Below are 26,122 nucleotides of genomic sequence, written 5' to 3' on the forward strand. Positions count from 1 at the left end.
AACGAAGTTTGGATAGATCTCTCAACAGTTTAGACAATAATATTTTACGTTGCAGAGTTTTTTCTGACACTTCCTTTGCATTGTTTTTTACGTCGTAAAATTTTACAATCGGATAGAAAATTTGAGATATGGAATTGTCCGTGCAGTGCAATATTTCTGTGCATCATGAGATAATATACTAACAGAAGTTTTGTTTATGATATTGTTTGAAGCCTTACGATGCTAGTAGTGAAGTTGTTTGTTAGCTGTTAAAGTTTACACAATCATTATTGGAGATGTACTAAAATTCAAGCTTTGTATAGAATCACTTGAAAATATTTGTTTATCCTATTATGGAGTTTGAACTTTGGAAAAAACTGCTTGAGATGAAATTAAATACACTTCGTTTAGAGGAGGATATTTGTAAGTGGACGTTAATAACCTCATTGAATAAAATAAATATTCTAAAATTGAAGATAAGTATAATAATTGGAACATCTTGAATAAATGTGATTTCATAAATGAGTTAAACAGCTACTGTACATGTGGATTCCCTATAATATTTGGGGATACCAATTTTCGTTGATTTATAGCGGGAAAACAGGAACCACAAATTAAAATGTTCAATAATGAAGTGTACATTTTTATAAACTAATCTATGCAGACTAAGGGTGCATTTCTTTCTAACACAAACGATGCAAACGACTAAGCGCGCACATGTTTTGGTCATTTCTTTCAAAAATATGTTTGCAAAGTTTACATAAACTTTGACAAACTATGCAAATGATAAAACTGCGTCTGCAGTTTGTCGTTTGTCTTTTGTTAGTACAAACGCAACATTTGTTTCTTACTTAAACCTGTTTAAACGAAGTATTTGTTTCTACGTTTGTAAAATGTTTGTTTACCAACAACATGTGCATGCATTATTGAAAGTTTAAACAGGGTCAGTAAAGACTTATCAAACGATGTATTTGTTTCTACTTTTGTAGCGTTTAGAAAACAACGACAAACGCGACACAATGTTTACAAAATTTTGGTTAGAAAGAAATACGGCCTTTACTAAAACCATGAAATCATATATCAACAAAAAAGCAAATTTCCACCAAGCCATAAAAATTGGTACCCACGAAAATATGTGAATCCACAATAAAAAAAAACATGAGAAAACCAACGAAAGACGGCATTCTACATCAGGAATATTTAAAAGGAGTCATAAATAGTTAAAACTTTTTAAAATTTAGCACAAATATTGTCATATCGTAGTATTTTATGTACGTTATAATACTCTGTTATACTCTCTTTTTACAACATCATTGAGATTTTTTGTTTATTTCAGTTCATGCGTTTCTACAAGATGAAGACTTTGTTGTAGACAAGATAGATAGCACAACAGCTGAGGAGAAATGTTTGATGCTGATTAAGAAACCAAAATCTTCATCAAAGAAGGTACATTGCATTCTTACGTAGTTTGTTGTTAATAGGGGCCTGTATGGTTTTAAATTTGATATCCAGATCTGAAGAGCACTGCTATTCTGTTTTGAAGAAATGTGTGATATGAGACTAATTAATTTGATGATTACATCTAAAATAAATGCATACGAAAAAATAAAGACGTGGGATATTTGTCAATGAGTCAGCAATCCCAAAAAAACACAAAGAATTACAGATCATGTCTTTTTCTTTTCCACGATTTACAATAAAGACATGTGCATTGTCCCTTTTAAATAAAAGACCCCTCCCTTAATGCCTAATGCCCCCTTGTAAGGGGTATGTTTGTTTGAAGTTAGTGATCGGTATAGTAATAAATGTGATTCTATAATCATGTACGGTACCTCACGTGGGTAGAACCAAATATACTGGTTTATGTGAGAAAAAATGCTACACAATAATAAATGTAAAATCATAGCTGTTTCAAAAAAAAGATTGCAGATATGGTTTTTTTTTATTGAAAGTTTCACATATGTCTAATTTTATTTATTTCAGATGTTTAAATCTCAAAGTTGGGCCAATCTGAGTCTGTCTGACTCCCACTTGTACAACCAACCAAACTACAACACAGAGGGAAGAAAACATAAATACAGGGTAAATATAGACAGCAATCCAACAAACATTTGAGGGGTCATTACATAGATCCACTGACATGTTTTCCAACTATAGCCAATCATACAGTTTGGGATTTTCTCATTATTTAAGGAGATATTTGCTAACATCCACTTTATGTAATCTTTGATGGATGTTCATCTTAAAAAAACACATGAAGAGTTCATGTATAGGACAGTGTGAAATTTTATTTTAGCATTATGTTTGACAAAATATTTGGTTTCACATTTCAATATTTCATTAAAGTTCATAGGAAAAAGCCATCATGCAGTCTTCCAAAACACAGGTGTCCCATAAATATACAGTCAAACTCTAAATTGTCACAAGTCTATGAAAATTGTGAATAAATTTAACAGGCTATAGTACTATAAGTTCACAGGAACCTAAATATTATTTTTTGGGTCTTCTCCAAATGACATAATACTATGCAAATAATAATGAATGTAACACACATGATGTATTACCAATACCAATAATATTCGTTTATGCTGGGTTTTTTCTGAGATTATTTCTTATCACAGATGTTAAATTACGTAAACATTCTTGGCAACTTTATGTAGGTAACTGTGCAAATAAGTGCAGCCAGTATTATTTCCTGAACAATATGTAGGTTTTCGTATTTGTATATTACGTCAATATAAGGGGCTCATTTTCTTATAGAATTTCAAGTAGTAAAATGTGTGAGAACTGAGAGATTAGTCTGCTTTCAGCTGATTCTGTGAACAAATTAAAATTACAATGGATATACCAGAGACAACAATATCAAGTAATACAAGTAAATATTACCTGAAGTTTCAAACTAATACTGTGGATTCATTATTTTTCATGGGATACCAATCTTGTGGGTAAAGGCAAACCATGAATTTAATTGTTTAATGGAGTACAAATTTTCTACAGGCTCGTATGCAGATTACGGCAAAACAAGAAAATCAAAAACTTCTGAAAATACAACTTTCTTAAACCCACAAATTGCTTCCCAGGAAAAAAAATGAATCCACAAAAAAGCTTTTCTTATAGATCTTCATCCTAAATGCCATGTTTAAATGTGTTATACAACTAACATTTCAAAGTAAGAAAATGATTGGCTGCAGTACTTTCATGAACACTTTGTCTGATTTCTATTTCTATTTGTATTTTATAGATGAGGAGAAAGCCTTCAGATTTACAGACAGTACCTTCAGAGAGTATGATGAACCTAACAGATTATGGATTACGTGTAGACTCTTATATTCCGCAACAGAGAGACATGAAAAATCGTGATTCTAGAAGTGGGCATAACAGATTTACTGGAGTTGCTTCCCCTAATTCATGTCATAGTGATGACGTAACATATAGGAACGGAAAGTCATCTCATAGTGATGACATATCATATAGAAACGGAAAGTCATCTGATAGTGATGATTTAACATATAGAAATGGGAACGTGAAAGGAAATACAGAAATAAACAATAACAAGTTGGCTAGTCAGACAGGAAGTCGAATGTACAGTAGTCACATGGATATTTATAAAACAGCACCGAAATTGTCTTATATCAAAGAAAAAACAGAAAACTGTGTTATCCGTAGTGATGAAATGTATACAGATACCTCGTCCAAAAATGGATCAGTTTATTCAAATGATCAAGATTCTGTATCACGTGCTCATAGTGTCGGAGATTTATCAACAGGTTTGACCTTTTCTGTGGTAGGTCAGCGGAAAGCCGACAGTGTACATTCTTTAGCAATTTCACAAAACTCAACATTTAAACCAGTGACAGAAGATAATGGGAAAGTGAGAAAATCTGAAGGGAAAAATTACTCGCACAGTGATGCAAAACGAAAAGAAAGTGCCAGGAAATGCATAGAAAATAAAAAAGATTTACAAAATACCCTACGTGATTTATTATCCAACATTTCTGAAAAGGAAAAGGCTTCTAAAGTTCAAAATATAAATAATGATAAAAGGGACAGTAGTACACCTATTAAACCAAAGAGGGCATTACCTTCTGTGCCTCAAGGACAAGCTAATGACCGCAAAAAACATTATACTGAAATGGTCAAAATGAGAATGTCTCAGCACAGTAGATCAGGAGGTCAAAGTTCGTCAAGTGGCACAAGTTCAAGTGTACGGACAGTACAGGATACTCCTTTAGACAAAGAGGTGTCAGACCTACTCGGTAGTGAAAGAGAAAGCTGCCCAGGAATGTTAGAAAATTCTAAATATTCTGAAAAAAATGGCAATACATCATCGCATTTAAATACCACCTCCCATCAGGACACTCTAAATGTTTCAATACCTTCAAGTTTAAGATCATGTGATTCAGGTCAAGCTACGATTACCTCCCTTAGTAGTACCGTTGATTCTGGTTACTTGACGAACGATGCTGATAATGATATGTACTCGTCTGTTTCTTACACAAAGAGCCTGCAGAGGTCAGCACAAAATTTTTATTCAAAGAAGGCCCCAGTTGTTCATTCCCAAAGCTTACACAATGATACTGCCGCTTATAAAAAGCATCAGGGTTTACAAAAAGAGAGTGCAATAGAGAAAGGACCATTTGTTAAGGAACCTAAACCTGTCAATATTGTTGGCAGTGTTGAAGGTCAAAGAACGGGTACTTTTCCAAGGTCAAGTCAGTCAAGGGATTTAAGTGCAAGTGACATTACTCAGGAAAATCAAAAATTCAAACCTCAAATCTGTGATAAACTGGTCAAATACTCGTCAATGAAACATTTGCCAACAAATGACCTTACGGTTGAAGGTCAGTGGTCCCAAAAAAACAATGTAATGGCTGGAAGTTCACAAAATCTAAACAAAATGCCTGAACCTAAACAAATGATCAGGGTTCAGAGTGAAATTCCTAAAAAAGACAGTAAAACACTAAATACTGAAATATTGTCACCTCAGTTTGAAGGTGAAGGTCAAGTTCCTGTGATAGAATCTCATTATAATACACTGCCTGGAAACTGGAAATTTCAAAATAGCCAAAATAGTGATGGTGGATTTAAAAAATGTATTCCAAGCTTATACCAACTTTCCCAAAGTTATCGATTCATACCAGTAATTTTGACAATTGGACTTGAATATAATATTTTGGATCATATACATTTATGTGAAAGTTGTGTTGAATTACAAAATGTCAAAAAGATCCAAAAAAGAGAATCGACTGCCATGTCCCCACCGCAGGGGAAATATGCCCGACTTGGTGGGCCAGGAAGTGCATTTAAACCAGTTAGAACATTGAGTGCTGATACAGCCATTTATTCTGTTATTTCTGTTCAGGAATTATCGACTGTGTTCCAAAATAAAGCTTTACTAAAAGGGGATATACTTATAGAGGTTTGTATACAGACCTTAGGTTATTTATTTTACAATTATTATAAAATTTCATCATAATTTCTTTATTTAATCAGCAGCCAAAAATGCGCATACTACCGGTAGTCTTTATGAGAACATTACAACAATGTATTGAAATTTTAAAAACAATTAATTTAAAACAAACAAAAATATTGATCTACTGAGGAACACTTAAATAAATTTCTGGATTTAGCGTTATGGGTACATTGAATGACATGAATTAAAATTGCTTCTTTATTTCTTGTTTACATTTTGCAATTTCATTATACTTTGTTAATAAAAACTAAAAGAAGCTGTATTGAAATGCTCATGGTCAAATATTTGAGAATCCAAACCTAATTAAAAAAAAAATCAAAATGACAACAAAATATTGCCAAAACTTGGCAAGGAATTAGAGCTTCATATGAGGGAGATATTATATATTTCTAATTGTAAAATGAAAATAAAGATAAAACAACAAATTTAGACAATTAGACATATTTTCTTGGCAGTACTGAATTACTGGCTACTGGGCTTCCTGGTGATACCATCAGAGACCAACAGTCTACCAGTTCTAAAGCTTCATGTAAATAATAGTGTCTGAATTTATCTGAATTTCTCACTTTTCAGCAATTTTGTCTTTTTATACTCATATTAATCTTACATTTACCTTGGACTCATAAACTCTGACATGATAAAAGATTTCTTATGCCATTTTTTGGTCACAATTGCTGTAGTTTCATTAATGTCTTTATTATGTTTAGTTATGCTTCAATTGCATTTGTAAATTCTATTTATGTTTTTAAATTCATTGATTAGGTCAACCAACAGATAGTACTTGGAGAGCCACTGAATTCAGTAAGGGATTTGATATCAAGGGCCTCAGGAGAACTTATATTAACTGTAGCTAGAACTCCAGATCATACTGCAATATCTACTCAAACAACCAATGAAATGGCAAAACAGAACAGACCATCAACCAATGAACACTCAGCAATTAATCATGTTCAAAATGGCAGTCAACAACCTAAAAACCTGGTAAGTTTAAAAAAGAAAGAAGATAATATGGGGAAGAAGTCCCCTATTACAGTAGAAAATTCAATAAAAAAAAAAAAAATCAGGAAAATTTCCCGAATTTTTCATTGTACTAATGAACTCAAAATTGGGAATTTTTTTTTTTTTTGTCGTGTTTTTTAATTTCCGGATCTGCGCAGAACACATAACTCTACTTCCTACTTCTGGTCTTGTTGTCGTGAGACTTTGATTAGTCTAGTAAAATATAGGAACTCAAGGAACACAATACCAATATTTCATTTTTAATCATTCTTTGTCTTTGGTATGAATAAATGTTAGGCCTACCTGATGCATTGCGTTTCTTTGTTTACATTGAACATGACGTCATCACTTAAATAATGTCACAAGTAAAATCCCTAACAACAGAACCAAAATCGGAAACGTTACGGTATTTCCGTATCTTTTTTTTAACAAATATTTAAAATACAAAAAAAATAACTTAAACAAACTTCGTCCCCATTCACAGGTAATGCCTGCCTCATATTACAGGGCCAATAAAAAATCATAAATTCAATTATAATAGTCAACACTTTGGCAAAAAATAAAAACAATGAAAAGACAAAACCAAAATAACATTACGTAGTAGAAAATTATATCTGAATGAGCAGCCCACCAAAAACCAGGTTTGCTCTAAAAGGATCACTATTACCTGCTCTACGTGTGACTTCCATTGTGGTACTATTTTTAAAATAGAGTATAAACAGTTTACCCAGTAATAAGAATAAGGAGATGTGGTTTTATTGCCAATGAGACAATCTTCACCAAAACTGAATGATGTAGAAGTTAGCAACTGTAAGTCACCAATCAACAATGAGTAAAACCATTACATGCACTACATAGCAAGCTATAAAAGGACCTAACATGACAATTGTAAAACAATTTGAATAAGAAAACCAATGTCCTGATTTATGTACAAAACATTGATATTAAAACAAATATCAAAATATGATGTACACTAAAGGTTGACAACCACTGAAAATAGTTTACTTATTATAACTTTGCTTGGGCAAACATTTGTCTTGTTTCTTTTCTAACGTCTACAAAATGAATCTTAAATGGACTGTGGCATCTCTCAAGGAATGCTTAGAGTTTTCCTTCCTCTGTCAGCATATTCTTAATAAGAAATCCCCCTCCCCCTTCCTGGAAAAAAAAGTCATCCTTATCTTAGAATTATTTAGAAATATTAAAGCTGTACAATTTTTTTTTGCTAATCAATTCTTTTATTTTGAAGTATTGCTACACGAATGTTTTATTTGTTACAGATGGATTCCCAAGTGGAACATTTAAAGAGACAAGTTGCCAAGTTAAATGTAGAGCTGAAACGAAAAAACAAAGCCATTCGTGAACTGAACTGTTTGTTGCCATGGACACCAAATGATAACCAATCAGAAATTAATGGAAACAATGACATTACACTTAATGGTCTTAGTGAAGATGAATTTATTGTTTAAAGCATTCAATTCAATTGGACACCAGACATCACAAAATGAAAACAACTTGATGGACATTGTTTTTAACCTGAATTTCTTGTTGAAAGCTTTAAAATTTAAGTTGACTCTTTTATTGTGAACGTGAAACATACAAAAAATTAGAAATTAGCTGACAAATTATATTATTGTTAGAAACAACATGTTGAAAATGCTGGCAGTCTTTGTAAAAACCAGAACAAAATGGCATTTTATCTATGGCAGATTTTTTGTTAGGATTGTGGTGTTGGATTTCACATATTTTATTATTTCCTTGGCAAAGCAAGCTGCTAAAGTTTACTTAAATACTAATAGCTAAATGAACAATTATTGTCATAACAGGGGAGACACATCTTACTTTCCTTGGGAGATTGTTTCACAGCCTGTAGCCTTTTACATTTATTGCTGGCAACAAAGGGGGAATAACTCTATTTATTTTTTTGAAATTGATAAATTTCAGATTGCCATACTTTTCTTGTTTTATTTGTTTCTGTCTTTAATTAAAGAGATAGAACTGTGCAAAGTACAACCTATAAAAATGAAATGAGTAATATTTTAAGTCAATGATGATGTATGAGTATACATCAGTGACTTCTGAATTTTTTTGGTATGAAATGGATATTATGAGTTACGTCCCATGAGCTGTTTACACTATTTCAATTTTTTTTTAAAAAGATGGAAATCATTTGTTAGTTTTATTTGATAAAACAGTTTTTTTCATTCAACACTACTGGAAATAAAAGAGGAGAAAACGTAATTTTTTTGTTTTTGTTTTTTTTTTGTAGAAATTTCTAGTCAGATTAAATATGTTTTATCCTTCCATTGTTTTATTGCACTACAGTAAAAATAAAAAATAGAATAAAATGAGGAACGGGGAGGGGTTGAAATTGAATGTTTTTGTCAAATAGAATGATTTTTACCTCTCTCTGATCAAATGTGTAAAGAGGAGATTTTAATTTTTAAAAAGAAAAAGAGGGAGGTTCCCTCCTATAGACTGGTACGTTTACAGGTATGATATTAAGTTAAAAAAAATGTAATGAACAAGTTTTGTTATATATATCATGAATTACTTTATAAATAAATTATTGTTATAAAACTATGCATGAATAATAGAGAGGTCAGAGATATATTTTGAGAAAAAGGATATGATAAAGAAACATGTATTATTATTAGTATATGTTTACATATAAAACTTCCAGAATAAATATATAAAAAGAATGAGTTATTGTTGATTTACAAATTTTATTTAACCTTTAAACTTTCAATTGCACTCCATGATTCATTGCTCAATGTCTAATTGGAAGTAAAAATTACTGAGGATTCATCTATTTTGTGGATTGACGAAAACTGGTACTTTTGTGGATTTTTTATTTTCTTGGATTTGCCATTAAGTCTGTATTTAAGCCTTTGGATAATGTATACTTAGTTGGAACATTTAAATTTATGGTTTAACTACACCCACAAAATTGACAAAACTTTAATGATATATATAATAAATCAACAGTATGTATTTGGACATACATACACATGTCTTCTTTTAGAGAACCACTGCATGGAATGAAAACAAACATGGCATGAATGTTCCTTATGAAGTGCTGACCAAGTGTTGTTACAATGAAGCCGATCCATCATTCAAGATGGCTGCTAGCAGAGGACTTTGTTTAATATTGAACCCTATGGACAATACAAACAAATGTCTTCATTTAGAGAACCACTGAATGAAATGAAATCAAACATGCCAGCTGAAGGACACCTACAGGTGCGGGAGTTTCTTGTACATTGAAGACCCATTGGTGGCCTTTGGCTGTTGTCTGCTCTATGGTCGGGTTGTTGTCGCTTTGACACATTCCCCATTTCCTTTCTCAATTTTATGACAAGGATGTTCCTTTTGAGGTGCTAACTAAGTGTTGTTATAGCCATATTCTTGATTTTGCCCATAAACTTCAATGCATCCCTTATTCATGTGTATGCTTCAAAAATGGCAAATGTCAACTATCTCCCAAAAGAGCAAAAAGTAATAAAAACCAAAACCCTGACCAAATGCACACCTTCATTATATGTACAATATATGTACAAACAGACAGCAAAGTGAAATCTTGGTAGGAATCAAACTGCAGGAGGATTAGTGATGAATAGCTATATACCCACATAGTCTATATATATGGGACGGATGGACAAACAGGGGTAAACAATATGCCCTCCAACTTTCAGTTGTGAGGGCCTAAAAACGATGAAAAAAGAATGGCAAGTTATTTGTTAGTAAGTAGAAATTAAACTCTGAAGCTATAGAATACTTCAGCTGAAGTGTCACTAAATACTGTTCCACTCTACACTGATCTGGGCAGTTGCATCATTTGTCAGACCTCCTTCAATGTTTTGCTATTTATAATAAATTACATAACATAATCAAGATACTCGAATAACAGCTTTCTTTCACTGAACTTGTACACATATATTTGTTTAGGAGCCAGCTGAAGCCCCCTCGGGTACAGAAATTTCTCTCTCTCTTGAAGTACCTTAATTTAGTGGTTTTCGGCTGTTCACTTTTCTTTTATCAAGTTGTTGTTTCTTTGATACATTCTAGATTTCTATTCTATAAGGGCTTTATTCATTTCGTAAAGACAAATTGACCACACCTTAGATTATATCATTCTGAACTTTGAATAAGTAGTTATCAAAGGTATAAGGATTATAATTTAATACGCCAGACGCGCATTTCGTCTACATTAGACTCACCAGTGACGCTCAGATCAAAAGTTAAATAGCCAAACCAGTACAAAGTTAAAGAATACATAAACTCTTCTTTTGAGAACCAATATTTGAATTGTGTAAATATAATAAACAAATTAAGCTGTAGTCCTTTTCCCTTTCCCTTTTTCGTATTTTTTTTACAATCCCAATCCCTGGTCTGAATTTCGGAGTAAACACAAAGATGTTTTGTAGCTTTATTGAAAACGTCTGGTCTATTATACAGTTTTGTTTATATAATTTTTACCCTGTGTATCTTAGCTTTCTCATATTTTTTTACCCATGTATTACACCCAACCCATAAAACCATATTTTTGTCAATACTAAGACTCCACGGTAATTGTATTCCTAAGCTTTCAACAACCTTACATACAATAACCTTCCCATCACGATTTAATACATGTATAGCTTGATTCAAAGAATCAGAAACTAAAATCATGTCTGTAGAGGTAATAGCCACATCCTTTGGATAGAATTGAACTTGGTCAGAATTAACACTTTTACAACCATTGTAGGTCCAATGGAGTTGTCCCCCATAGTCAAGCATCACTACCCTCCCCTCCCGTTCTTTGTTTTTATACGACCGCAAAAATTTTAATTTTTCGTCGTATATTGCTATCACGTTGGCGTCGTCGTCGTCGTCGTCGTCCGAATACTTTTAGTTTTCGCACTCTAACTTTAGTAAAAGTGAATAGAAATCGATGAAATTTTGACACAAGATTTATGACCACAAAAGGAAGGTTGGGATTGATTTTGGGAGTTTTGGTCCCAACATTTTAGGAATTAGGGGCCAAAAAGGGCCCAAATAAGCATTTTCTTGGTTTTCGCACTATAACTTTAGTTAAGTGAATAGAAATCTATGAAATTTTGACACAAGGTTTATGACCACAAAAGAAAGGTTGGGATTGATTTTGGGAGTTTTGGTTCTAAAAGTTTAGGAATTAGGGGCCAAAAAAGGGCCCAAATAAGCATTATTCTTGGTTTTCGCACAATAACTTTAGTATAAGTAAATAGAAATCAGTGAAATTTAAACACAAGGTTTATGACTACAAAAGGAAGGTTGGGATTGATTTTGGGAGTATAGGTCCCAACAGTTTAGGAATTAGGGGCCAAAAAGGGGCCCAAATAAGCATTATTCTTGGTTTTCGCACCATAACTTAAGTATAAGTAAATAGAAATCTATGAAATTTAAACACAAGGTTTATGACCATAAAAGGAAGGCTGGGTTTGATTTTGGGAGTTTTGGTCCCAACAGTTTAGGAATAAGGGGCCCAAAGGGTCCAAAATTAAACTTTGTTTGATTTCATCAAAAATTGAATAATTGGGGTTCTTTGATATGCCAAATCTAACTGTGTATGTAGATTCTTAATTTTTGGTCCAGTTTTCAAATTGGTCTACATTAAAGTTCAAAGGGTCCAAAATTAAACTAAATTTGATTTTAACAAAAATTGAATTCTTGGGCTTTTTTGATATGCTGAATCTAAACATGTACTTAGATTTTTGTTTATGGGCCCAGTTTTCAAGTTGGTTCAAATCAGGATCCAAAATTATTATATTAAGTGTTTGTGCAATAGCAAGAAATTTTCAATTGCACAGTATACAGCAATAGCAAGAAATCTTCAATTGCACAGTATTGCGCAATAGCAAGAAATCTTCAATTGCACAGTATTGTGCAATAGCAAATATTTTCAATTGCACAGTATTGCGCAATAGCCAGAAATATCTAATTGCACAATATTGTGCAATAGCAAGAAATTTTCAATTGATTGGAGTTATCTTTCTTTGTCCAGAATAGTAGTTGAGTCAACTTAAATCATTGTTTTATACAATATACAATGTATATTCACTTTTACTACCAACTGATAAATTAAAACAATCTTTACCATTCAGTGATAACAAGCACCTTTTGTTACATTTTAATATTTTATGATGTATTTAAATGAGTAGTTATTGTTGCAAACTCCATTAGAAATTTGAATTGAGATCAGTTTGGAAAAAGGGAAAGGGGGATGTGAAAAAAAAAGGGGGGGGGGGGTTAAATTTTTCTCATTTCAGATTTCATAAATAAAAAGAAAATTTCTTCAAACATTTTTTTGAGAGGATTAATATTCAACAGCATAGTGAATTGCTCAAAGGCAAAAAAAAAAATGATAAGTTCATTAGACCACATTCATTCTGTGTCAGAAACCTATGCTGTGTCAACTATTTAATCACAATCCAAATTTAGAGCTGTATCCAGCTTGAATGTTGTGTCCATACTTGCCCCAACCGTTCAGGGTTCAACCTCTGCGGTCGTATAAAGCTGCGCCCTGCGGAGCGTCTGGTTAATATCTACAACTACTATCTTATCATTTAAAGAATTGATTCTACCAGGAAAAGTTAACAGTCTATGATTGTCTTTATCATTTTCAATAGTATGTTTTATGTCACCATCCAGGTTCAAAACGACAAGTCTTCTGGTACTTCTTTTGTTGGGGGGAATGTAACAGGAATCGATTCTCTCAATCCTACTAATAACTTATTATCTTTGGTTACATGGACTCCTAAAGTTTTCAATTGAGAAAAAGACTTGAATGTCTTTAGCTGTCCATTTGTAGTATATAGTTTCAGGTCACTCTCTTTCAATGACATAAGTATGTCCCCATCCTTTGTCAAAGATATATCAAAGACTCCTATCGGAACTTCTTTCTCTACCTTGCTATTGTTATTTTCAAATGTAATTTTCTGTAATTTTTTATCAATACTGCTCCCTATGAAGGCAGTATTGTCACCAGATAAAAGTATGCATGGCGGCTTTTCTACATCACTTTGATAGGTGTCTATAAGTTCGAGTTCTGGAATTGTATAAAGATCACCTAACATATGACTTCTTGTTTTCACTTGCATATTGCTTGAAATGAACTTTGTTTTATTTTGTTTCATTTGTTTAACTGAATACTTCTGCAATGACTTGTCTAAGGTTTTACTTGTAGAGAAAATATCTATCACTTGATGAGACTGCAAAACTTGGATTAGGTTATTCTTTCTGCTTACCAACTCATCTTCGTACTTTATGATGGCGGATAGTTCTGTTTTGATAATACTTTCTGATGGTTTCCATTTTGTTTCAAGTTCTTGCAAGAGCTCTTTAGTATGCTCCGAAATAGCATCTTTCAATTCTTTCTCTGCTTGTAGAATTATTTCCCTTGTTTCCTGAAAATTGGTATCACCATTAGAAAGCATTTTTTGCAGTTTATCCTTTTCCTTTTTCAAAAACTGAAGATTGGATTCAATTTTGTCTTCTACTTCTTTTATGTCAGTAATATGTCCGTCATAAGCTTCATCAAGGGCTTTATACTCATGCTTTTGATGGACTTCAATCATGCATTTCGAACAAGCAGGCTCACTGCAGTCTTTGCAATAGATAAAGCATTTTTCTTTACCATGAATAGTACATTGCATATTTCGGAGGTCCACTTTACGCATTGTTTCGGCAAATTTTTCTATATCAATATCTTTTAGATTAATAATGTCATGCTCCATAGACGCCTTGCATGCTTTTGCTATGAATCTTTAAACTGCACAGGTTACATAGAAATAAATCACAGTTTATACACTTCCACTTAATTTCTGGTGATTCTTCACAGAACTGACACAAAGCCGAAGTCTGTGCTTTCTCGATAGACTGAGAAAAATCCATTTTGGGTATAACATCAAGTCTCTAGATTGATTTTAAAATATATTTTTACTTCCTTATTGTAAGAGAGCTGGCAATTTAAAAATAAGTGCAAAGTAAGTAAATAGTAAATAATGTTTGATCATTCAAATGTTTAAAGAACTGATAGTTGTGGATTTAATCAGTATGTTGATTAAAACAATAGGGGGAAATGTAATAAGAGGATTGAAGATTAATAAAGGAGAGAATCAGAATAGATATTTATTATTTTCCTTTATATTAAAAAAAAGCTATTGTACAATTTGGAGTTTAGTATGGGGTTCATTATCACTGAACCAGTATATATTTGTTTAGGGGCCAGCTGAAGGACGCCTACGGGTGCGAGAATTTCTCGTTGCATTGAAGACCTGTTGGTGACCTTCTGCTGTTGTCTGCTCTATGGTCGGGTTGTTGTCTCTTTGGCACATTCCCCATTTCCATTCTCAATTTATAACCTCTTTTACGACTTAATTAAGATTTTGATTATCTCTGCATACTTTCTCGCATAAAAAACAAGTTATTTTGTCTGTAGGGATGACTGATGTACCCCTTTTTAGCTCATTGAATGGCTAAATGAGCTTTTCTCACCAACTTTTACAAAAATATTCTCTTCTGAAACGACTTGGCTTAAGTGACCCAAACTTGGTAACAATCATCATCTGAGTATCTGGTTTAAAAATGTGTCCAACCATTCTGACAACCAAGATGGCCGACGTGGCTAAAAATAAAACTTAGGGGTAAACTTTCGTTTTTGGCTTATATCTCAGAAACTAAAGCGTTTAGCGTAATCTGACACGGGGTAAAAATGCTCATCAGGTTTGAAAATATCTACCCTGAAATTTTCAGACAAATCAGACATCCCGTTGCTGCCCTTAAATTGGTAATTTTAACGGGTGCCAAAAAGTGTCCGTTCATGAACACTTTTATTTTTTTTCAAATTTAGATTCCTGTGAATGTCAAGTTCAATTTTCACAATTTTGTTTGAGGTTTGACCTCTGCCGAAAATCTGGCTCTGACAGCCTCTTGTTATGTCATAGCCTTAACATCTCAAAATTGTTTAAGTTTGCCTGACCAAATGTAATGAAATTTATACACAATATGTATTACCCCGAACCTCAGATCAAGTACGAATTAGAGTAGTGTCACTTCAACCGTTCTATAGGTGTGTCCCTTTATAATGTTGTATACATGGACACATTTACAATGAAATTCAGCATACAATTTGATGAATAGCACCAGGTCATCAACATGTTGGTTTCCAAACATATTTTGGTCATTAAAACAGATTATAACCAATTCTGTGAAAAGGTAGATTTTCAAGGTAATAGGTCAAAGGTCAATTTCTAAATTATTTCTTTTTATTAAAAATTCAATTTTACCTTACTAAAGGTACTAGGGGGAGAGAAAGACCTCTATAATTTTGTCAGGTCCCTTAATATTTCGACAGATATTGGTTGAATTTCCAAATTAACGAGATGTGATATATATAAACCATACACCATTTATCATCATACATAAAAGCCACCTTAATGAGAAAAAGGGAAACAATCGGTTGTTTCCAAATTACAGGTATACTTAAATCATATTTCAATTTTTTTTTTTCACCATAATACATGAATGAATAAAAAGGCTTGAGACAGAAATACCTATTGTAAGAAATGTGTGTAACAGCCAGTAAGATAGCTGCCTGCAACCCACTAATTCATGTTAAAAAAAAAGACATCGAGATGTTTTTCAAAATTGACACCCCTCAATGGTTAAGTGTTGTTTGCTTTATGTACAGCGGCAAATATTTCATGAAAGATCAACCCAAGGCAACTTTCAATCTCTTTTGACAATCTTTTAATAAATAATTCAAATATAAGACGCATAATTTTATGAGGAGGCTGCTACATGAACCTGTTGTGAGTGCTGTTTCTGGTCTTTATCTATATATCTCATGGTCAAAAGGGTCTGCGTTAGCTAATGCCACCATTTGGCTTACAACTTCAGTTGTCAATCTTCTTTTTAGGCTACAAACATCTCTTCTGAAACTGCCTGGCTTATAAAAGAAGAACTAAAATTGGCCATAGTAAAATATTGGAGAACACAGTCTCAAGAAATATATCTGATAATCTCTCCATTAAAAAGGATGGATGCCATCCCTTGAAATATCACAATTGAACTCTATACTGCTACAATGATAGAAGTTGGAGAATGGATTGATCGATGCTTAACGTCCAGCTGCAAATTAAATGATTATTTAGGACACACACTGGTTAATTAAATATTAGTAGCAATCCTGCATTGTACTAGACCTACAGGCTTAGCTATATTTCAAGTTAACATGCTCGTTCACAAGATTACATGTTGCAGGATTCCCTGACTACTCAGAATAGTAATCCCGACTCCGAGACGACCAACCTTTGCTCCTGCTCCTTATCATGCCGCGATTCTAGCCAAATAGGCAGCAACAGCAACGGTCGACAAACTAGTCAGTTAACTCTGTACAATTTTCTGCTGCTAATATATTAACAAAACCATAGAAAAAAACAAAAGAATACGAATATTTATGATTTCAATTAAAGGCCCTTGATGGACAGCATGACATGTACACATAAAAGCAATACATCATGATTTGTATAACAGAAAAAAACATTTTTATATATTGAAATGAAACATCAAAATGAGACCCCTTCCAGCAAGCTATTCTTCCTTAAAAGTTAACTGAGGAACAAACAATCATCAACACCCAGAAACACTCCATATTATACATGATGACGGGAATTTTGATTAACCTCCCAGTCAACAATGTGTCACGACGGTAGATATACCAACAAAGGCTTTTAGCATACTCACAACTCTCCGGAGTCTGATCAACAAACAACTTCTCGAACAGCTATCATAAACAAGATACAATCACCAAATAGAAACAGTAGACAGCAAATCAAATTATCCTTTTCGCGAAAACTGCCTCCAGATAGTTCTCCAGAACAAAAGAAACAAACACTTTTTAGTGCGCACCTTATCCATATGAAAAATAGTTGTTTCTTTAGGTATATTTGCAGCAGTCGATTTGGTGTGGTTAATCTTTTTAATTTGAATGTGTATTGTTTCAAAAAATATTTGGAACTGAAAACTTATATATCTAGGTAAGTATAGTATGGTACATAATAATTGTGACATATTTTTATCTTGTGTAGACATCTCTGATTCAGTGTTGGTCTATCATTAGAGAAATTTTTACAATGTGCATCTCAGTACAATTGGTATCCAAATATAGGTTTGATAATTCTGTGACAATATTACTATTATCCTTTTTTATCTGGTTACGTTTTTCTCTTCGACTATATCACCCTGCTGAGCAGATTTTTTTAGCGACGTGAACATGACCAAGGAAAATTATCAAGCTTTCTTTCGTCTATCGAAAAACTATTGAAGCGAAGGGGAAAACAACAGAAAGGAAGCAAGATAAGCAGTTTATCGGAGTTTACCCTTTAGGAGCACCTGAATTTATTCCTGGTTTTTAATGGAGTTCGTGTTGGGTTTTTTGTGTATTTTTCAAAGTATTGTTGTAAATGCCCTTTAGTTTTGTGATTCTTTGTTTACTTCTTGATTTTGATTGTGACTGTCTTTCTGTGTATAGAAAAAAGAATACGCACTCGACATCAGAGAGATTTACACTGTGGTTCGAGGCTGATATTTTACAATATCAATGTGTATAATAGCGCACAGTTTATACATATATATATCAAACAAGATTAGAATACTGTTCATTTTTGGTATTTTGCTATTGCTTAAAACATGTTGTAATTAATGCAGTCATATATTACTAATGTATGTTAGGCAATGCATTATAATTGACACAAAACAATGTCTCGTTTACCTTATTCTTAATCATAACTGAAATTTCTTTTATGTATCATAACCATTTTTTAATATATAATAAAACATTCAATGTCATACAAAAACATTTGAAGTTTGTGACAAAAATCTCTATCATTTTCATGCCCCTTTAAAGTTCATAAATAAAACAATCAAAGAAACAATTAATTTTGCATGTATCATGTTTCATTGCTCTCCCCCTTTGCCATCTTTTCTTTGGAATGCTTCGTAGAATGTCAGTTTCCTGGCACTTTTCCTCTATTCAGTACACTAGTCCTGCATATGATGTGTCTTGCTACATGTACAGTGGTAATTCAAGATGACACTTTATTTCTTATATGAGCTCATTTTAAGCATCCATCTTTAATGTTTTGGTACTTGTACGAAACTCAGGATTCAATAGTTCATGATTAAATGTTGGTTTTTTTTTCTGATGAGTGCCATATTGATATATCATTTTGTTTAAAGGTCTTCAATTTTCACATCGATCAAACCCATTTCTGCTCCTGTCTCCATTGCTGTTAATCATTCTGAGGAAAGAAAATGAAATGACTTTATAAAGGCTATTATAAACTTTCTTATGTTTGAACTTTCCTCATTTTTTTGTTATGTAAAAATAAAAAGAATGCACAATTATGAAAGGGAATGGTCATCAAAATGTACTTATTACTTTATATATAAATATACTACCGCAAGTCCAGTAATGGACTGGACTTCTGATACATGTATATATATAATCAACCAAAGTTGAAATTTGTTGCTAAATAAAAAGAAAAGGAAAATATGATAATTCAATTCATCATCATCAAATTATTGGTGTTTGCCAGTGGCAAGTATTTCATGCACGTGTAGCTTTAACAATCAATCTATTTATAAGCTCTTTATAATAAGATTCGTGAAACAACGACAAAAAGACATTTAAATATACACTCATTACTTTTTAAATACAAAAGTACATTAATGTTTAATAGTTTGAAGTGGAAATTCAATTTAATTGAAAATTTAACGTACATATGTAGCATTCAGAAACATGTCCGATTCCCCCCAAAACGTGTCCATGTGAAGTCAATGATCTGATAAACAAATTGCACGGGCGCCAAAATATGTTCTGTTTATCAACGTCTAATTGTGTCTTTTTAAAGCACAGAAACCACTTTATTACTAATATATTATGAGAAAACTGGACCAGATGCCATGACCTCAATGAACCACTAGACGACTTCAAACGTACTAGAGGCAGGGGTATTCTCTGGACAAAATTGTGGAGCAATCAAATTCAAAAACATCAGATGGAAATGAAAGAAAAGTCTTTATAATAATAACCTCAGACTGGAATATCTGATTAATAAATTAATGCTTGTATGCCAACTATGGAAACCAGCTCACAGAATGAATCTGGGGTACACGCGCTTTTCAAAATGCATGAAAGCTAGTTAAAAATCCATGGCAACTAATAAATAGTAGTGTAATTGTTATCCAGATTAAACAAATCAATCAGCATACATGTATATCAAATAAATGCTATGTAAATTCAGAAGAAGAAAAAACAATATAAAAAACATAACCTTGTGCAATGCAAAAATATAAGTATCGACAGATCTGTAATCATTATGACCATACGTTTATGGCAATACAAATAAACCTCAGCATCTCTATATCCTTCTAAATCCCATTTTAATTTTTGGAATCAAACTCTTTTAGAATACGTTTATTCAAATGGCCAATGATTTCACAATGGTTCTGTCTTATTTTATTGGTTCTATAAACAACACCACCATATAATTAGTTTGTAATAATAATTTTACAGGAACTGCCAAACACCAAGTCATAATCTCAACTAAAATGCAGGAATATAGACGAAATTCCTGACTTAGTATTTAGCAATTACAGGTATAGAACACTGGTATTAAAAGAGATAATCGTAACTGGAATTACGATTATCCCAATATGGCGACGGAAGATATAGGTAAAATCTTTACAGTCATTTTTCTCAAATGTAGCATGTTTTTGTCAATAGTTATACTCAGCTGCAAGGTTTTTCTATACCATTACAGCATATATTGAATCGTAACGGTGCACTGGAATTGTCTAAGCGCTTTGAAAATTGCCGTGGAAAAATTCAGTATGATAATCGTAACTCGGAAAAAAGATAATCGTAATTATGGCGGTATTAAACTAGAGGCTCTCAAGAGCCTGTATCGCTCACCTGATTCTACTTGGGTTTTTGAAATCATATAAAAAAAATATAAAATTTGGCTAAAAGTGACAACACAACCTCATTTATAAGGAAAGGAACATGTTTAATTTCATTCAAAAGTCCCCCACTGGTGGCCATCTTGGATGACGGATCGGCTACAAAGTAACAACACTTGGTCAGCACCTCATAAGGAACATTCATGTCATGTTTGGTTTTATTCCATTCAGTGGTTCTCTAAAAGAAGTCATTTGTATGCATTTCCAATAGGGTCCTATGTTAAAGTAAGTCCCCGCTGGTGGCCATCTTGGATAATGGATCGGCTACAAAGTAACAACACTTGGTCAGCACTCCAAAAGGAACATTCATGCTATGTTTGGTTTCATTCCATTTAGTGGTTCTCTAGAAGAAGTCATTTGTATGCATTTCCCATAGGGTCCTATTTTAAACTAAGTCCCCCGCTGGCGGCCATCTTGGATGATGGATCTGCTACAAAGTAACAACACTTGGTCAGCATCCCATAAGGAACATTCATGCTATGTTTGGTTTTATTCCATTCAGTGGTTCTCTAAAAGAAGTCATTTGTATGCATTTCCCATAGGGTCCTATGTTAAAATAAGTCCCCGGCTGGCGGCCATCTTGGATGATGGATCAGCAACAAAGTAACAACACTTGGTCAGCACCTCATTTATAAGGAAAGGAACATGTTTAATTTCATTCAAAAGTCCCCCACTGGTGGCAATCTTGGATGACGGATCGGCTACAAAGTAACAACACTTGGTCAGCACCTCATAAGGAACATTCATGCCATGTTTGGTTTCATTCCATTCAGTGGTTCACTAGAAGAAGTCATTTGTATGCATTTCGAATAGGGTCCTATGTTAAAGTAAGTCCCCGCTGGTGGCCATCTTGGATAAGGGATCGGCTACAAAGTAACAACACTTGGTCAGCACTCCAAAAGGAACATTCATGCTATGTTTGGTTTCATTCCATTTAGTGGTTCTCTAGAAGAAGTCATTTGTATGCATTTCCCATAGGGTCCTATGTTAAACTAAGTCCCCCGCTGGCGGCCATCTTGGATGATGGATCGGCTACAAAGTAACAACACTTGGTCAGCACCCCATAAGGATAATTCATGCTATGTTTGGTTTTATTCCATTCAGTGGTTCTCTAAAAGAAGTCATTTGTATGCATTTCCCATAGGGTCCTGTGTTAAACTGGGTCCCCGGCTGGTGGCCATCTTGGATGATGGATCGGCAACAAAGTAACAACACTTGGTCAGCACCTCATAAGGAACATTCATGCCATGTTTGGTTTCATTCCATTCAGTGGTTCACTAGAAGAAGTCATTTGTATGCATTTCGAATAGGGTCCTATGTTAAACTAAGTCCCCGCTGGTGGCCATCTTGGATAATGGATCGGCTACAAAGTAACAACACTTGGTCAGCACTCCAAAAGGAACATTCATGCTATGTTTGGTTTCATTCCATTTAGTGGTTCTCTAGAAGAAGTCATTTGTATGCATTTCCCATAGGGTCCTATGTTAAACTAAGTCCCCCGCTGGCGGCCATCTTGGATGATGGATCGGCTACAAAGTAACAACACTTAGTCAGCACCCCATAAGGATAATTCATGCTATGTTTGGTTTTATTCCATTCAGTGGTTCTCTAAAAGAAGTCATTTGTATGCATTTCCCATAGGGTCCTGTGTTAAACTGGGTCCCCGGCTGGTGGCCATCTTGGATGATGGATCGGCAACAAAGTAACAACACTTGGTCAGCACCTCATAAGGAACATTCATGCCATGTTTGGTTTCATTCCATTCAGTGGTTCACTAGAAGAAGTCATTTGTATGCATTTCGAATAGGGTCCTATGTTAAACTAAGTCCCCGCTGGTGGCCATCTTGGATAATGGATCGGCTACAAAGTAACAACACTTGGTCAGCACTCCAAAAGGAACATTCATGTCATGTTTTGTTTTATTCCATTCAGTGGTTCTCTAAAAGAAGTCATTTGTATGCATTTCCAATAGGGTCCTATGTTAAAGTAAGTCCCCGCTGGTGGCCATCTTGGATAATGGATCGGCTACAAAGTAACAACACTTGGTCAGCACTCCAAAAGGAACATTCATGCTATGTTTGGTTTCATTCCATTTAGTGGTTCTCTAGAAGAAGTCATTTGTATGCATTTCCCATAGGGTCCTATTTTAAACTAAGTCCCCCGCTGGCGGCCATCTTGGATGATGGATCTGCTACAAAGTAACAACACTTGGTCAGCATCCCATAAGGAACATTCATGCTATGTTTGGTTTTATTCCATTCAGTGGTTCTCTAAAAGAAGTCATTTGTATGCATTTCCCATAGGGTCCTATGTTAAAATAAGTCCCCGGCTGGCGGCCATCTTGGATGATGGATCAGCAACAAAGTAACAACACTTGGTCAGCACCTCATTTATAAGGAAAGGAACATGTTTAATTTCATTCAAAAGTCCCCCACTGGTGGCAATCTTGGATGACGGATCGGCTACAAAGTAACAACACTTGGTCAGCACCTCATAAGGAACATTCATGCCATGTTTGGTTTCATTCCATTCAGTGGTTCACTAGAAGAAGTCATTTGTATGCATTTCGAATAGGGTCCTATGTTAAAGTAAGTCCCCGCTGGTGGCCATCTTGGATAAGGGATCGGCTACAAAGTAACAACACTTGGTCAGCACTCCAAAAGGAACATTCATGCTATGTTTGGTTTCATTCCATTTAGTGGTTCTCTAGAAGAAGTCATTTGTATGCATTTCCCATAGGGTCCTATGTTAAACTAAGTCCCCCGCTGGCGGCCATCTTGGATGATGGATCGGCTACAAAGTAACAACACTTGGTCAGCACCCCATAAGGATAATTCATGCTATGTTTGGTTTTATTCCATTCAGTGGTTCTCTAAAAGAAGTCATTTGTATGCATTTCCCATAGGGTCCTGTGTTAAACTGGGTCCCCGGCTGGTGGCCATCTTGGATGATGGATCGGCAACAAAGTAACAACACTTGGTCAGCACCTCATAAGGAACATTCATGCCATGTTTGGTTTCATTCCATTCAGTGGTTCACTAGAAGAAGTCATTTGTATGCATTTCGAATAGGGTCCTATGTTAAACTAAGTCCCCGCTGGTGGCCATCTTGGATAATGGATCGGCTACAAAGTAACAACACTTGGTCAGCACTCCAAAAGGAACATTCATGCTATGTTTGGTTTCATTCCATTTAGTGGTTCTCTAGAAGAAGTCATTTGTATGCATTTCCCATAGGGTCCTATGTTAAACTAAGTCCCCCGCTGGCGGCCATCTTGGATGATGGATCGGCTACAAAGTAACAACACTTAGTCAGCACCCCATAAGGATAATTCATGCTATGTTTGGTTTTATTCCATTCAGTGGTTCTCTAAAAGAAGTCATTTGTATGCATTTCCCATAGGGTCCTGTGTTAAACTGGGTCCCCGGCTGGTGGCCATCTTGGATGATGGATCGGCAACAAAGTAACAACACTTGGTCAGCACCTCATAAGGAACATTCATGCCATGTTTGGTTTCATTCCATTCAGTGGTTCACTAGAAGAAGTCATTTGTATGCATTTCGAATAGGGTCCTATGTTAAACTAAGTCCCCGCTGGTGGCCATCTTGGATAATGGATCGGCTACAAAGTAACAACACTTGGTCAGCACTCCAAAAGGAACATTCATGCTATGTTTGGTTTCATTCCATTTAGTGGTTCTCTAGAAGAAGTCATTTGTATGCATTTCCCATAGGGTCCTATGTTAAACTAAGTCCCCCGCTGGCGGCCATCTTGGATGATGGATCGGCTACAAAGTAACAACACTTAGTCAGCACCCCATAAGGATAATTCATGCTATGTTTGGTTTTATTCCATTCAGTGGTTCTCTAAAAGAAGTCATTTGTATGCATTTCCCATAGGGTCCTGTGTTAAACTGGGTCCCCGGCTGGTGGCCATCTTGGATGATGGATCGGCAACAAAGTAACAACACTTGGTCAGCACCTCATAAGGAACATTAATGCCATGTTTGGTTTCATTCCATTCAATGGTTCTCTAAAAGAAGTCATTTGTATGCATTTCCCATAGCGTCCTATGTTAAACTAAGTCCCCCGCTGGCGGCCATCTTGGATGATGGATCGACTACAAAGTAACAACACTTGGTCAGCACCTCATAAGGAACATTCATGCCATGTTTGGTTCCATTCCATTCAGTGGTTCTCTAGAAGAAGTTCAAAATGTAAATTGTTAACGACGACGACGACGGACGACGCCGGACGACGACGACGACGGACGACGGACGCCAAGTGGTGAGAAAAGCAGCTAAAAATGAGAAGATAAAGCAGCTAAAAATGAGAAGATAATCGTAACTGGATAGTGTTTTTTTTATATTGACACTAAAACGTATATCTGATAGTATATGATGAAATTATGGTGATGAATTAATCACGTTTCAACATCTTATGACATTTCTGTTTATATTATTTAAAATAGTTCTAATGAAAACAGCTACATACTATTATATCATAAAATTTGAAAGGTGAACCAGCTTCAAGAAATTTGTAAATGGGAAAACACGAACTATGTTATAATACAAAAAAATCCCAAGAACTATTAGGAATGCCACAAAATATGGGAATGAGCGAAGAGGTAAATTTAAAAGGAAGTTATGATATATGGCAATATGAAGGTACAACTCACGTTACGCAGTGGACATTTTGATGAGTGTCGTAGTGGACAAAACCGTTTCGGTCGTAGTGGACAAAAAGTTTCGTAAAGCTTGTTCTTTGTTTTGCACGAATATAATTGAAAAAAAAGACAAAATCTCCAATACTTGTTTCATAGGCGATTGGTTTGTAGTGGACATATTTACATGTTTTATTTTTTTAGATATGCATTGGACGATCATAGTCATAGCAGTCACCAGGTGCGGATCCAGGATTTAGACGAACTGAGAAAGGGGGTTTCGGGAAAAGAATATACATTTATCATACTAGAACACACCCGTGAAATCGCGGGTCCTTGACTGAATTGAAGTATATAACTATGCGTTAGCCTTATTTTAGTATTAGTATTGTCATATGATATATAAAGTACTGCCGATTATAAGATACACAGTTTCCTCTACTTTCTGTTTGAACCCGTCGACCTGGAACTTATCAATTATTTGTAATATTAATTATTTGGAAAATAAAAGGTCTTGGAATGGAGTATTTTTTAATCAACAGCATTGTCCTACATTAGTTATAAATAAAGTTGAATTCTTTGATTCGCTGTTTTACGTCATGCCCGCTACCAAATTAACCGAAACTGTACATAAACGCCTTATCATTTTAGGTCCATATTTTTAGTATTCGTATTATTATCTTACTAATTAAAATACTACAATAGGGAACAATTTGACAATGATTGAATTTAGTAGTCAGTGTCAACCCTGTGACTATGACCCGTGTATATAGCAAAATCCTAAATACACCGTTTGGTGGTGCGATTTTAGTTGAAATGATAGGACATTTTTTGAGTGGGTACTCACTTTTGTCCAACGACTTACAAATGCATTTAATACATAAATGAAACTAAGTTAAAACATAAGTTAGTTTTGGGTAAAAAATAATACGACCCGAGTTTGAAGTTCCCGCTAAAAAAAACTTA

At 34.3% G+C, this 26,122-nt stretch overlaps 2 protein-coding genes across 9 annotated transcripts in view; one reads left to right on the plus strand and one right to left on the minus strand.

The window, feature by feature from the left end:
• LOC139503684 (serine-rich adhesin for platelets-like) overlaps nt 1-9,153 on the plus strand; it is a 68,051-nt gene extending 58,898 nt beyond the window's left edge. For all 8 annotated transcript variants that reach the window (XM_071293504.1, XM_071293509.1, XM_071293505.1 and 5 more), the window contains 5 exons: nt 1,316-1,425; nt 1,963-2,061; nt 3,221-5,398; nt 6,215-6,433; nt 7,732-9,153. In XM_071293504.1, the coding sequence (XP_071149605.1) occupies nt 1,316-1,425; nt 1,963-2,061; nt 3,221-5,398; nt 6,215-6,433; nt 7,732-7,920 (2,795 nt within the window). In that variant the 3' untranslated portion in view covers nt 7,921-9,153. The remainder of the gene's footprint in view (nt 1-1,315; nt 1,426-1,962; nt 2,062-3,220; nt 5,399-6,214; nt 6,434-7,731) is intronic.
• Nucleotides 9,154-13,122: 3,969 nt separating this feature from the next.
• LOC139504023 (uncharacterized) lies at nt 13,123-14,148 on the minus strand. The gene has a single exon (XM_071294077.1). It carries the CDS (start codon nt 14,146-14,148, stop codon nt 13,123-13,125), a length of 1,026 nt encoding a protein of 341 aa, XP_071150178.1.
• Nucleotides 14,149-26,122: the final 11,974 nt, after the last annotated feature.

Source organism: Mytilus edulis, chromosome 14, assembly GCF_963676685.1.
Source record: "Mytilus edulis chromosome 14, xbMytEdul2.2, whole genome shotgun sequence".
NCBI classification, from domain to species: Eukaryota; Metazoa; Mollusca; class Bivalvia; order Mytilida; family Mytilidae; genus Mytilus; species Mytilus edulis.